The 14035-nt window shown below is 46.9% G+C and overlaps 1 protein-coding gene across 8 annotated transcripts in view; it reads left to right on the top strand.

Moving 5' to 3' along the window:
• Nucleotides 1–1320: 1320 nt before the first annotated feature.
• YEATS2 (YEATS domain containing 2) overlaps nt 1321–14035 on the top strand; it is a 51066-nt gene continuing 38351 nt past the window's right edge. For 6 of the 8 annotated variants that reach the window (XR_014229078.1, XM_082320553.1, XM_082320552.1 and 3 more), the window contains exons 1-7: nt 1321–1365; nt 2281–2390; nt 5486–5583; nt 5691–5783; nt 8872–9114; nt 11306–11421; nt 12564–12725. Coding sequence is in view for 7 of the 8 variants with exons in the window: in XM_082320553.1 (XP_082176679.1) it covers nt 2291–2390; nt 5486–5583; nt 5691–5783; nt 8872–9114; nt 11306–11421; nt 12564–12725 (812 nt within the window). In the remaining variant the exon portion in view is untranslated. Of the gene's footprint in view, nt 1366–2280; nt 2391–2431; nt 2471–5485; nt 5584–5690; nt 5784–8871; nt 9115–9549; nt 9694–11305; nt 11422–12563; nt 12726–14035 lie in introns of those variants that run through there. The other 2 variants (XM_082320554.1, XM_082320556.1) reach the window with 2 other exon arrangements.

Genomic DNA, 14035 nt, shown 5'->3' with positions numbered 1-14035 from the left:
TATTTTTGAGAGCTGGAAGCCCATCTTAAGATATTTTAAGTCTTAAAAATAGTCAAGTGGTGGCAATATTTTAACAACAGCCTCTTCTTCCTCTTTCCATTAAGCAGGAAAAAGGAAGAAAATAAAATTGAACTACATTGTATACATACTTTTCCTGATGAGCATGATACAAATTCGAGTATAAGAATGGTCTCAATCGATTTGCCATAGTTCATATTTGTTGCTGGGTAAGAAGTCAGAAAATCGTTGCCGTAGTGGTCCTGAAATCAGAAAAAAAGAGGACGTTAAGGGCTAAGCCTTGAGCATTCAGCATATGCTTGCTAATTAGTGGCCTCATGAATAAGTTTGCAAATGCATGTATGAGTAGGACATTAATTTATGCTGGTTAGCAGGATGAACCACGGGACTACCACAGACCAAAGCACTATTTGCCACCTGACAGAGGTATTATGATCTGGCCAAAACCAAACACAAACTGTGGTACTAACTACACCAGTTTGGACGGTTTTAGCCCTGATTTGAGGGACTATGAAATATGGTAAGCAGTAAGCGTGGTATAAGATTTTTTGAAGCCTATCCGCAACAAGACGAGCGCAAAAGCCTCGCGCACACAACAGGTAAGGGCAGGCGGGGCCGCCACCCCCAGTCCTGTGAGGCGACCCTGCGCTCGTGGCCTTTTGGCATCTTGCATCTCAGTCAGGCCATGCCTCATTTCTTGGTTGGTTTTTTTCCTAATCATCCTCCTTTCACTGGCTACTGTATTAAAATATCGCCTTCAAATTTTATTACTTCATAACATAAGGTTGCTTCAGCGAATAAGCCAGGATTAGGCCCATGCATGACTCTATCGCAACAGAGACACGGCAGCGCCGCTAACCTCGGCGTCCCTCTGGCGCGGGGGCAGGTGACTGCCGCGAACCGCTCGCCACCGCCGCGCCCACGCCCGGCGAGAGGCGCGGCCGGGTCTCCACAGCGGCAGCGACCGCGCTTCGGCCGCCCGCCCGCCCCTGAGGGGCCTTCCCCGCTCCCCGCTGCCTCACTCGGCAACCGGACCGGCCCCGCGGGTGAGAGCCGCCCCGCCGCCTCCCGCCGAGGCGGCACCTGCCCGCGGCGGCAGGTGCGGGCCCCCCCGGGGCGGTCGCCGGGCCCCGCCCCGCCCCTTCGCCGCTGTCCGCCTGCGCGGGCCCCGCCCCAGCCGCTGACGGGCAGCCAGGCGCACGGCCCTGCGCTCATGGCGGCGGCGCTGCTGGCGGCGGCGGCGGCGGGACGGGGCGGCGGGACACGGCGCTGAGCGCCCCGGGGCGGCGGGCGGGGGCGGCCGGTGCAAGGCGGCGGCGGGGCCGGGCGGCGCGCGGCGGAGCGCGGGTGAGCGGCGGGGCGGGAGGGGGAGGGGGAGGAGCAGGAGCGCGCGGCGGCGGCGGCTTTGTGTGCGCGGGCGGGGGGAGGGGAGCGGCGCCGGCCGCGCACGTGGGGCCGGCCGCGCGGGCACTGCCCCGCCCCCAGCGCCCCGGGGCGGCCCGGCCCCGCCGCCGGCCCGGCCTCCCGCCTCCGGGTCCTGCCCCGCGGCGGTGGGAAGGCGGGAGGCCCGGAGGCCCCGGCCCCCCGCCTCAGAGGGGCCGCGCAGGCGGCCGGGAGGCGCTGCCCCTTCCCGGGGGAGGGGCCGCGGCTCGGGTTCGGCGGCTCTGGGAGGGGGGAAGCGGGCGCCGGGCGCGGTGGTGCCGCTGGTCGGCGCGGGGCCGCGGCTCCCCAGCAGCCCGGCGAGGGCGCGGGTTGGCGCCGAGGCACCTGTGCGCTCCCCGGGCGAGGGCGCGGTGCCTCGGCGTCTCCCCACGTATTTGGGGTGCGGGCCGCTGGCGCTCCCGCCTCGGCGGTGCCGAGCGCTCCCCCGCCCGAGCGCCGGCCCCCGCCCGCGGCGGCGGTGCCTGTGCTGAGGGAAACCCGGCCCGCCTGCAGCCGGGCCCCGCTCTGCCCCCTCAGGGGGCTGCGTCCTGCGCTTCAGCAGGCGGTGGCTTGCCGCTGCGGCACCGCCGGGGCTGAGCCAGGGGCTGCGGGGAGCCTCAGAGACCAGGAGGCCGTTCGAGCTCTTGGACCGTACAGAACGGGACCGGCTCTGAGCTTGGCAGCTGTGGGTTGGTCTGTAGCGGCTGGGGAAGGAGGTGTCCCAGCTCTTTCGGGAGGTCCCCACAGTGACTCCCGTGGCTGCGGGAGAAGGTTTGAAGCTTGCCCAGAAGGTCGCTGCGGGTGATGTTAATGCTTTTGTTTTTCCTCTCGGTGGAGTAGCGGGGAGAACATGTCTGGGATCAAGAGAGTGATTGCGGAGAAGGACCCCGACTATGAGGAGATCACTGTCACCCATCCCAACAAGCGTCACAAAGCGGCCGAACAGTCAGGTAGGAGGTGTCGGAACTGAAGAGATTTTCTCCCGAGTGGATTTAGAAATGCTATGGATGTGCACGCTGTCTGCAAACAGGTCAGGAAAGGACTGGGGTCAAAGGGCAGAAATTGAGCAAGGGAGCTAGTGATACCTCTCTATAGCCAAATGAAGACGTGATTGTCATACATGGAACGATTCAGACCTGCTGGCTGAACCAAGCTTCAGTAAGGCCTGAGGGTGCAGACTTTGCTGCATGACAGCAGCTAGAGCACGAGCTCTCCAAGGTCCCAGCTGTGCACTTTGGCTCCTGTTGCTTGCTGAAGTATTTGCCAGTGCATCTTCCCAGCAGTTACCCATGCTGAGATGTGCTCCAACCTGTGCATCTGTTTTGCAGTTGAAGTCTGCTTCCAGAAGGATTGGCAGTTTGTTCACATTTTGGGGGATACAGGTCACAGTACAGCATGGGGGGTGGGGGACAGAAATCTGTGACCCTGCAGTAGCAGTCAAAGAAATCCACGACCCTGTGGTAGGTAGACTGGCTCTTGGAAGATGACAAATGTTTGCAAGGGTAGGCAGATAAAGTGAAATGGAGCAGTGTAGAAGGGATAAGTTAGGGAGAAGGAAGGGGCTTTGAAAGATGCTGGGGGGGAGGAGGAGGAGCAGCTACCTGACTGGAGGAAAGGTGGATAAAGAAGTGTAGTAGAGAGAGTAGCTGGATGAGTAGGTTTGCATTTGGCACGCTCAGATATGCTTGCTTTGGGAACCAGCCTTTTGGCAGGGTGCCTGGGACAGGTTGCAGTCGTCCCTGGGCAAATGAGAGTAGAGCTTCTTGCCCCTGGGACAGGGAGGAGGCTAGTGGTATTTGGCGTAGCACAGCTAGTGAGAGGATCGTGATGGGAGGAGCTGACGAACAGGGAGGTGAGAAAATTGAAGCTGGCTGTGGGATCTGAAGAAGATCCAGGAACAGAGCAGGATGCTGGAGCTGCCAGTTGGAGAGCAACAGATGATGGCTTTGTGGGTGATGTTTTAGAGGACGGCATACAGCTGGACAAGTCTGAGGAGGCTGAACTCTGGGTTGAAGGTGTTGCTGGGCAGGTCCTGTCTGCCAGGCCGGTTAGGGGCCCTGACAGTGGAGCTGTGCTGGACCTGGCCATGGCAGAAGAGCATCACCACTCCCAGCTGCCTGCCCTGCCTGGCTGCCACAAATCGCCACCCTCTGTGGTGGAGTGTCCCAGAGACTGCAGATGGGTTTTTAATCCGCTTTTGAAGCAACTTTTCAGAAGGTCTTAATAATTAGCAGGCAAAGTCTCAGGGCCTTGGAAAACTGTCCTTGCCAATGTGAATTTTCTGTTCAGGTGGTTCCTCCAAACTGGCTTCTTTCTTCCTCTCGTGGAAGTTCTCCAACTTTCGATACAAGAATTCCCTAAGTGTACAAATTTCGCTAACACGATCTTAATTAGGGACTGTGGTTGATGCTAAGCTGGGAAAAACATGAAAATAAAGTGTTCTTAAAAGCCTCTCTAATATAACCACAAACCCTAAAGTGCTTTAATTGTCATAATGCTGGTGTTGCATGGCATCAGTCTTGAGAAGAGATGCAGTTGTCCCTGCCTGAACTGTACATCTCATACCTTAATCTGTTTAGGTTTATTTTAAGTGTAGCCTTACATGTGAATTTCCTAGGCATGATGCTCATCATTCGAGGAAAATTATATTCCTCTGCTTTTTAATTTTGCATTACTCATACAGATTCAACCATAGTTCTGTTTTAATGTAGGCTTGAACTATTTGTGGTCCATATATATATATATATGGATATCTGGAAATAAGTGAAAATACTGAGGACACCCCTGTTGCAAATAGAGCACCAGTTGCCTTACTCCTGTTGTAGGTACCTGATCAGACAGTAAAATTATGTATGCTAGCTGGAACATACCAGCAAAGTTTTGACTTGTTTTTGATTTCTTTATTCTTTCTATTGGGATATTAGAAACCTCTTCAAACAGATATGTACCCTTTAGTCAAACAAATGCTTGCTCTGAAGCTCAAAACAAAGTCTTGGTGCTGTTACCTCCTATTTCACGTAGAAACAATGTGAGATTTTTTCAGAGGAACCCAGGCTGTTTGTCCAATCTGCTTTGCAGTGGGGTCACTGTACTTCTGATACAGGCTGGAGGACCTTTTCCAGGCTTTCTTCTAGACGTACAATTTCTGCTTTTCCAAGTTGTTGCTTAGAACTTGCTTAAAAACAAATGTTGTTTGAACCCCCTTGATATAATGGAGGTGAGTTAAAGGAAGGACAATATTAAAGTCTACAGTAGGTGTAGAGCAAAAATAATTGTTCTCCCTGTGTTTATACATGTTCTAGAAAAACACAATAAGATGCCAACTTAGTTCTTAGCTGCTAATTTGCAGTAAGGTATTAGCACAGCTGGAAATACTAAACTACATGCTTTCCACCAAGGTCAATAAACTCCTGCTGAAAGGCTAAAATTTTTTGACTGCTGTGCTGGAAGAGGATTTTGTAAGCAGTAGACCAGCTATTATCAAATGTAGTTTCCTTTGTGGGTAATAAAAGGCTTGTAGACACTCCAGAGCAGGCTGCGCTTCATGGCAGTGCTGAACATATAAAGTATTAGTTTGCCTTATTATTGCTACATGATGTGGTGTAAATTTCCTGGATATGAATTGGGCCAAAGAGAGCAGAAAAATGTACATAGTGTTCCAGCGTACTCCTGCACAGTCACAGCAGTAACTGCACTTGGCTGTAGCAGATTTGGGTTTTCCTTATACTGTTTACAGCTTCACTGAGACAGAAGTAAACAAACTGGTCCTGTTCTTCCCATCTTCTGTTGTCATCTCAGACCTAAAAAGGAAAAAATAGCCCTCCACATAAACCAGCTTTTAAAGACACATGTGGTTTTTGTTAAGACAAATTACTTTCTTCAGCAGAAAAGTGATCCTTCCCTTTTTTTGTGTGTGCTGAACTTATTATCACTTCATTTCTCACTCCATGATGATTTCTGATTTTTATTTTTTTCAAACAGAGCCTCAAAAATAGAAATATAAATACTTCCTTCTTCTTTATTTTCCATGCATGGCCTTGTACAGCTCGAGATGTTGCTGTGCAGAAGATTGAAACAATTATAAAAGAACAGTTTGCAGTTGAAATGAAGAGTAAAGAACATGAAATTGAAGTTATAGATCAGGTATAAAGGTTTTTTTCTTAAAAATACATAAGATCCTGGGATATCGGGGTTTGGGGGGATTGCTGCAGTGGTTACCCATTACTATATGTTACCTTTTCTTTTTGTAGCGCCTGATTGAAGCAAGAAGGATGATGGATAAGCTGCGAGCCTGTATTGTGGCTAACTATTACGCGTCTGCTGGTCTCCTTAAAGCTGGAGAGGTAAAAATTACTTTGGGAATAATAAGACTTTAGGAAATATTTGCTAACGAAGATGTGTGGTTCACTAGCTATGCAGCTGATGTTTGGTTTTGAAATGCTTTGAAATTAATGTTTTCTGAAATGGTGGAATATGATCTGCAAATGGAGTGGCAGTGGGAGAGGAGACCTGTGCATCACCAGCTGGGCCTCAGGTACTCGAGGCTGAGCAGTTGAGAAGTTGTTCAGCAGCACTTTGTTCTGGTTTCTGAAATGCTCTGTACTTATTTTCATCAGTTCTTGCATGAGAACACCTTGCTTCTTACGCACTGCACAGTTTGTCCTTGCAGAGCCCTGAAAAGTGGGGAACATGTTTTCCCATTTCACGGGAGAGTGAAAGCAGATGGGTTTTGAAACTTCTTAGGAAAAAAAAATAAAAATCAAGATTTCTTGAGTCTCGGGCAGTGCCATGAAATCATCCTCCCTTTAACCTGGCAGCCAGTCTGTTAATGGTTTGGTGAACAGACTGATGGCAGCAGTAAAGCAGGAGGTAAATCAAAGAGACATCACAGAGATATTAAAAATTCAGAAGGAGATTAAAAAACTCCAAACCCTACTAGTTAAATGCCAGTTCTGAGCACTCTGTCCGTAACGGGCTGGTAATGGCAGGTTGTTCATGACTTATGCAGACTCCTGATTGACATGCAGTTCACTACCAGGTTAGGTGTTTTAGTTACCATCTATTCAATTCAGGGAGTTGATCTAATTACCAGTAAAGAGCTGATTTTGCAAAACTGTGGATGGATGCTGCAAACTTGGGCTTCACTCGAGTACCATGAGAATTTCTCTTCCAAGCAATGACTCTCCCTGCTGCTGCTGTTTTCCTATTGTGATTTCCAGCAGACTTGAAGCGGGGTAAAACAAAAAAGGTCCAGCTTGTTTTTCCCTCACTGAATTTGAGTTGAGCAGCTAAAGTTGAGAAGGATTATGGTAGTATGGGGACACTTGGAGATCCCTTCTCCCCCCCTTGGTTTTCGTATGGGTGGCTGAAGAATGTGAGCTGGGTTCTGATCTTTGAAAGTGCTTTTATCCAATGTCATCATGTGTCAGCAAGAGCTTGCACTGTCCCCTGTTCTGTACTTGTTCTGCCACGCAGGGTGTTTGTTTTTTCCTTGCTGATTTTCACACTTGCCAGAAACTGTTGTCATTGTTTCGAAGTGTTCACAAAACTTACTGGTGCATCCTTTCTCTGTTTAGTTTTCCTGTAGTTTTTATGCGCTTATGGCTAGCATAGCTGTATCTTTGCATTTTTAGTTTTTTCTTAAAGTCCTGGTTTGCATACAGGCTAAATCATTTGTCTTTTTGTTTTGAAATTGTTACTGGTTTCAGTTTTCTTTGTTGTCTGTTTTTAATGTGTGGTTAATGTATGTTTGACTCAGGTAGCAGTGAATGATTGTTGTTTCTGCTTCTGGTAGAATGGGAACCTTTGTAGTTTAATTCAGAACTTCTAGGAAGATGATTTGCAAATTTCTAACCTGTTCTTGTAAATATAAACAGTTCTTCAACCTACTGCTGCTGGGTTTTTGAGGCCTATGATTCTTTATGATTATAGTTTATTACGTTTTCCCACAAATTAGTGGACAAGGTGTTGGTCAGTTTACTTGACTAGAAGTTTAAAAAAAAAAAAAAAGGTTCTTGGTGGTGGTTTCGTTTGTTTTTTGGGTTTTTTTGGTCATGTTGTGTGTGTCCCCCTGTGGTTAGATATATGGATATAACTCTCTTCAGTGCTCTTGAGTGGGTAATTGAGAGTTGGTAATTGCTTCGCTCACATACCTAATGGACAATTGGAAAGAAAACTCTCAAATGAACCTCTAAAGTCCAAGGTGGATCAGTGTTTAACTCCACTCCTGCTACCACCTCTTGAGGGCAGTTCTGCTGCTCCATAGTGATGCTGGTATCTGTCCCTGTGCCACCCCCTCCATCACGTTGGTGGAATTTTGGATCAGGAAACTAAACATGAATTAAAAATAACCCAGCAAAGGGAAAAAAACCCTCCAAACAAAACAAACAAAATGAACAAAACCAACCAACCAAACAAAATCCCAAATCAGTTTCTCGATTTGTTTTCCTTTGTGACTTGCCCCCTCCCTCTGAATAATTGTGCCAGCCTGGCTGATCTGGGTGGTTCAGGCAGGGAAGAAGAAAGCCTCTTTCAGCTGGTACTGCCTGCAAGAGAAGCTGTCAGTGCAACTCTAGCGTGAGCCTGTGGCTTCCAGAGCTGAAGTGAGCTTATCTGTCAGTGCTCTGCTGCTGGCAGAGGGGTATTTCTGCTGCCTTCAGTTGATTCATCATCAAACCAAGGTGATAGGGAGGACGGATGGCTGGGAGAAGTGGCCGAGGGATGCTTGCTTTGAGTGATGGGTGTTTTCCTTGCAACTTCTGAGGTTAAAAGCAAATGCAGGAAAAAAATACATTGGGCCTTTGACACAGTAATGAAAAAATCAAAAGAGATTTAAACATACACACACACCTGCCCCGTCCTCCCCCTTACAGGTTTAGGAGGATCTAAGATTAGCTCTAAGGTGTCCATTTTGAGGAAAGTTTGCAAGCATGCCTAAGCACATTATTCTTTATCCTCCGTTAAGCTTTGGGAGTAGACAGGGTGCTAATACGTGTAGATTGCCTCATAGGCATTGGCAAGACTGCCAGTCAGGATCAAAACTAAAGAGCCTGATGCATTTACATACCCTCCTTGCCTGCAGGAATTGGGCAGCTGTGGTCTTTCGTATGGTGTAAGACCATGGGTGTCTGCACAGGAAGGGAAGCTGTTATTTTCAAAGGGACAGTAGGCTGCAGTCCTCCTTTCCAAAACCAGGTGGGTTTCTGAGATCAAAAGGTCTAAAGGAACAGATTCAATTTGGGGTCCTGTTTCTGTAAAACTGTTGTAAGCTTTTATCTTCTGCGGCATATGGTTTTCCTGCAAGGCAGCTGATTAAATATTTGCTCTTTCTTCATACGTTGACTTTTTGCTCTGCTTCTGGCGCGGCGCAGCTTCGTTTTTATCTGGGCTGCAGGGAAACAGTGACGGATCTGCCTGACCTCTTTGTTGCAGGGGACCAGGTCATGTGATGCGACAATTCTTAATCATCCTTCAATCAAGAAATTCTTGGAATCGCCCTCCAGATCGTCGTCTCCAGCTAACCAGGGCTCAGACACTCCATCTGCCAACCACTCCGAGAGTGACTCGGTCTCTCAGCACAATGACTTTCTCCTGGACAAAGACAATGGCAACTTGGACGCAGATGAGCGGCTGACAAACAGCCTGGACCAGAGACAGAGCAGAAATACTGGCCGGGTAAAGTAAAACTCGAGTGGTGGTCAAGTTGTTGGAGGTGTGTGCTCTGTCTGGACTCAGTACTGGCACCAGGAGCTCTTCATGTTTTCACCCACCTTGCTGAAGATCTGTTTCTTACCCTCTCCAACTGCTTGCTCCCACTCTCTCAGCCTGGCTTTGCTGTAAGGCTAACGGAAGTGTATGTAATTTGGGTAACTCCTTTTAACTCAGTCTTGCCCAACAGAGAGGTCAGCCAGGCAGCAGTGATAGCATTCGTGTTAGCCCAGCTATCTGCTGCTGCCTTGGTTGGTAGCCTCTGGGGAAGGAGGTGTTTCACAGCTTGAGCAAAGGGTTTTGCTCTGCAGATGGAAGTCAGGTCAGGAAGGGTAGAGCCTGCAGAGAACAGTAAGATGTGTCGTTCCCAGGAGTATTTTTAAGAAGCAATACTGCTGCCTGGCCCTGGGTGCCCACGGGGACTGCATTGCTTAGAGTGGTTGAACCATTGGAGTTTGGGGTTTGGCCTCCTCAGCAGCCTGTGAAGAAAACATAGTGACACCGGTGGATTAGCTCACCCTGGGAGCATGAGCTGGTAGAGCCTGGGTGCGTAATTTGAGTTGCTTTTCTCTTGGTGGCACTGCTTGCTGTTGTGTTAATACCACTGTCTGCTTAACTGAACCAGACTGAACCAAGTTAAAAATACCTTCTTTCAGTGTTCTCCCCTACTTTTTTCTGGCTTATTTTTGACCTGGATCCGTTCCATTTATGGCTTGCCATGCAGCTACAGAAATGCTTCACCTGTTGGCTGCAGTTAGCTCCACTGGGGAGACTGTCTCACTGGCTGCAGGTGAAATGCAGCTTGCTAGGTGAGATGAAACTCTTCAGTTTCCTTCCAGTTCCTTTAAGCTGTCAGGCCTGCCAGAGGAGTATAGCCTCTAACCCAAACTGGGCATGGGTATATCTCATTGCATATGGCTACGTTCTGCAACTGAACAAGTTGCAATAATACTTGGCAGAAAGAGCAATGGTTCTGCCTCCATTGAGCAGCATGACACCCAGATAACAGGGCTGCAGTTTGCTGAAACCCTGCCTAGGGTCTGTAGCAGAAGGCAGATATACAATATATAATGTGGACCCACCTATATAGTAAACCACCAGACCAATGTAATTTGTTTCTGCACTGGGGGCATTGATGGACGAGCTATATTACTTGGGTGTAGCATGTTGGTACGTCTTTGACCAACGCAGCCCGTGGCCCAGAGGTGGCTGAGGGAATGATGAGAAGCAGGAGCCATCCCAGCCTTCTGTGGCTCCTTGCTTCAGTTTGGGGCATCACTGACTTAACAGAGGAGGTGTAGCGGTTCCTCATGAATCCACTGTTCCCCAGGCTGACCCTCATCTGATGAGTGCTCAGTGGAGTACGCTCCAGGAAGCTGCAGCACCAACTCTGTTGTTCACGAGAGGATGGCAGTCCCTTATTCTCTGGACAGCTGCTTTGTCCAAGAGTCATAGAAAAGCCTCTCATTCCTGTGCAAACAACAGTGCAGCTTACATTGGCGCTGTGGCCGGTCATGTCATCGTTTTGCCAGGGAGTCTTGGCCACTGCTTAGGTTGGATTTATTATGCCCAAGAAATGCAGTGGATTTGTAAGCTTATCTAGATGTGAGTGGCATGGTGTGGATGACTTCTGTCTTTGTTGAGTTGGAGCTGAATTCTTGTCTCAAACCCAGCCTCAATTCTTCACCATGAAGCACTACTGGAGTCCCTCAAAGCAGCAGAGGCTGGCAGTGAGGAAGACTGAGATTTTCAGAAGCCACTCATGGGAGATTTAGCTTTGCTTCTGATTAGTGACCAACATGATGCCACTCTAGCAATGGTTGATTTTTTTTTTCAGATAATGCAGTGGCAGTGCTTTTGAAACCCAAGCTGAAATCATGGCTCAGGTCCATGGTATGTCACATAATGTACACTCAGTTAAGCCATGCAGTGTACACTTGGCTAGGTAGTATATCATTGTTGCATGCCTGAGTTGCTTAAATGTGCCTAGATAGCAATTTAAGTATTTTTAGGGATGATTCATTGTTGGTGTCTCATTTAACTATGCAGTTTTACTTTTTTTAACAATGCCTTACTTTTCTAGCACCAAACAAAATTATGTTTAAGAGGAATGTTTGGTTTTTTTGTTTGCCTTTTTTTTTTCTTCCCCTACCCTCAGGACAGCTCGGGTGTTTCAAGCTCTCAAAAACCAGGACAACGAAATGCTGGACTGTCAAATGATGAGACTTCACGGCTTTATGTGAAGAAAACAATTGTGGTTGGCAACGTCTCCAAGTTAGTATCAAGAGTCTGAGGGATGGGCCTTTATTTCAGGATCAAATGGAATAGGAGGTTAAAATTAGGAGACAAATAAAATTGCTAGGCTGTCACAATGTGAGGTATTGCCCTTGAATAATCACTGTACCCAAGGCTGCCCTCCTCGAGTGTCTGCATGAGATTTTTTTGTGGCAGGAACAGGTGTTTTAGTAGTTGTTTTATTTATATCTGCCTCTATATGGAGGTTTTAAGATCTGTTTCTTTCAAGAGGAGTCTTTCAACCTTTTCTGACCAGTTAGAAATCCCAACTTTTTCCATGAAAATTTGGAAAAGCACGTTGTCCTAATGGCTAATTCAGTGGGTCCATAGGGACCATGTGGTTTAAACAAAAAAAACCCACAAAAAACCATAACACCAGAATGAGGAAAACTGTGAAAGTCCAGAATAGTCTGAAGAAAATAATTTGTACAGTTTTTATTTATAATTTTTTTCCCAAAAAAGCTTTTGAACTTTGAGGAAATTAGTGAAAAAAGGCATTCATTTTAGGAAACTATGGACAAGCCCAGGTTTTAACTCTCCACCCTCGCACTTCTTAAGTCAGTCTTTTCCTCTTGCACAGAAAGTAGCAAACATCTGCTGATGAGTCTTATGGTGTTAGAAATGCATCTTGAAAATCTATCTAGGCCTGGACCCGGAACCAAGTATTGGCTGTGGAGCTTCTTAAAAATTTATAAGAATTGTTGGTTTTTGTATTTATGGTAGCAGAGTTACTGATGTTGTGATCTGGAGTGATTTGACTTCTTGATATCTCAGAAAAGAGGGGGGAGGGGATTTGACAGTGGTAGAATGTTAAAATTAAGCCTAATTAAGAAGCAAATGTTTAAATGGACAGATTTCATGTGGCAGTTGTGCACTATAGTTGAGGAAATGTATTAGAAGCGTAGAGTAGATTATGAGATCTGTATCTGTTTCTGGAGTTCTGAAGAGCCGGATGAACCATCAGAGTAAGGAATAATGGGCAGAAACATACAGGGCGCAAGGTGCACATAGGCATTTTACCATCTCTTAATTTTTTTGCCTAATCTTTCCCAAAATATTTGTTGTGGTATTTGTCTATTTGGGATTTTTATCTTGTGTTTGTTTTTTAATTTCTTTGCCAGGTACATTCCCCCTGACAAGAGAGAAGAAAATGACCAGTCAACCCATAAATGGATGGTGTATGTCCGAGGCTCTCGGAGAGAACCCAGCATAAATCACTTTGTCAAGAAAGTTTGGTTCTTCCTCCATCCCAGTTACAAACCTAATGACCTGGTAGAAGTGAGGTAATAAGGAATTATTCCAGTCATTATTCCAGTCTTTATGCTTGCCAGGCTTACTATGCCACTTTCTTAGAAAGTTAGCAACTTCTTTTCCTGGTTTTGTATTCCACGTCTGTCTTTAACCTCTGGCTTGGCTTGACTTACTCCAAAATAATAGTAAAAATAAATTAGTTTTTATGTGGCAAATGTGCCAAACAGTTTTTGTGGGTTTTTTTATTTTCCTACTAAAAAAAACCCACTTAATTGCTGCATTTCATGTTATTCGTGCACGTTTGTGGATCTCCTGTATGCATTACACTGTCTGCTGTGCAGGTTAGACCTCTGTTGTTAAAAGACTTGTTCTCTACCTCTTGCCCCATCCAGTGTGGAGAAGAAAGAGGGGTCTCAAAAAGCTCTTTTGCCCTTAGTTTTAATGATACACGTGCATTTGGGCAAGAAGTTTTATCCCTCTTCCAAATATTTCTCTACTGTAGTGAGGTCAGTGGTGTTGGCTGCATACTTCAGGGAGTTTCCCGTCCGTGTAATGGTGTTGGTGCTACAGAAACAGGGCAGCTTCTCTGTCCTCTCCCAAACCTGTATTCAAAGCTGTGACCCTAATGAGGTGAGTGGGGTTGGTTCTCTGTTGACTTCTGCAGGGAAATGCCCTGCCAATCTTTCATTCTTGCTCCTTTGGACAAGACAGCAGAGGATGCCTTGAAACTACTTTATGTCTTCCCAAAGAAATTATTCTCCACAGGATGTTTAGCTGCCTGCCTGGAGGAAGGTGGGGAGACTGCCTAGCTATAGAATGGCAACTTAATTCTGGCAAAATTAAACTGACTGAAAGGCAACCCCAAAAAGACATATCTGAGATAAAGTGTTGGTAAGGCTCACTAATGTTTTGGAGAAGACAACCCTGAGCAGGACGAAAGTAAACTTATTTGTTTGTATAACATACTAAATTACGTTTGACTGGTGTCTTTTTGTGGCTTTCTCAGTTTCCAGTATCTGATGTCGGTGCTGTTTGTCTTTTGTTTTAATGCTGTCTAGTTAATTGATTTCTTCTTGTTGCATAGTCCCGGTTGTTGTAGTGAACATTAATGTTCTGGACTAAAAATAGCCTTTAAAGCTCTTGCGTTTGGTTTCATCACAAAACTACATTTGGGTTTTACAATAACAACAAGCTGAAATACAAACAAAGTAAAGGTAACTGTTAGAGATAGATATGCCCTTCTTTTTCAGCTTGGAGAATGACAGTGGTTGAGTTAGCTTTTCCTTATTGTCTGTATGCTGTCCTCTTGGCGTTACATGAAGCATGTGCCTTCTTACTACTA

This window comes from Platalea leucorodia (genome assembly GCF_965183815.1).
Source record: "Platalea leucorodia genome assembly, chromosome: 8".
NCBI classification, from domain to species: domain Eukaryota; kingdom Metazoa; phylum Chordata; class Aves; order Pelecaniformes; family Threskiornithidae; genus Platalea; species Platalea leucorodia.
Note: the sequence above shows the minus strand (reverse complement) of the source record. Positions and strands in the feature narration are given on the sequence as shown.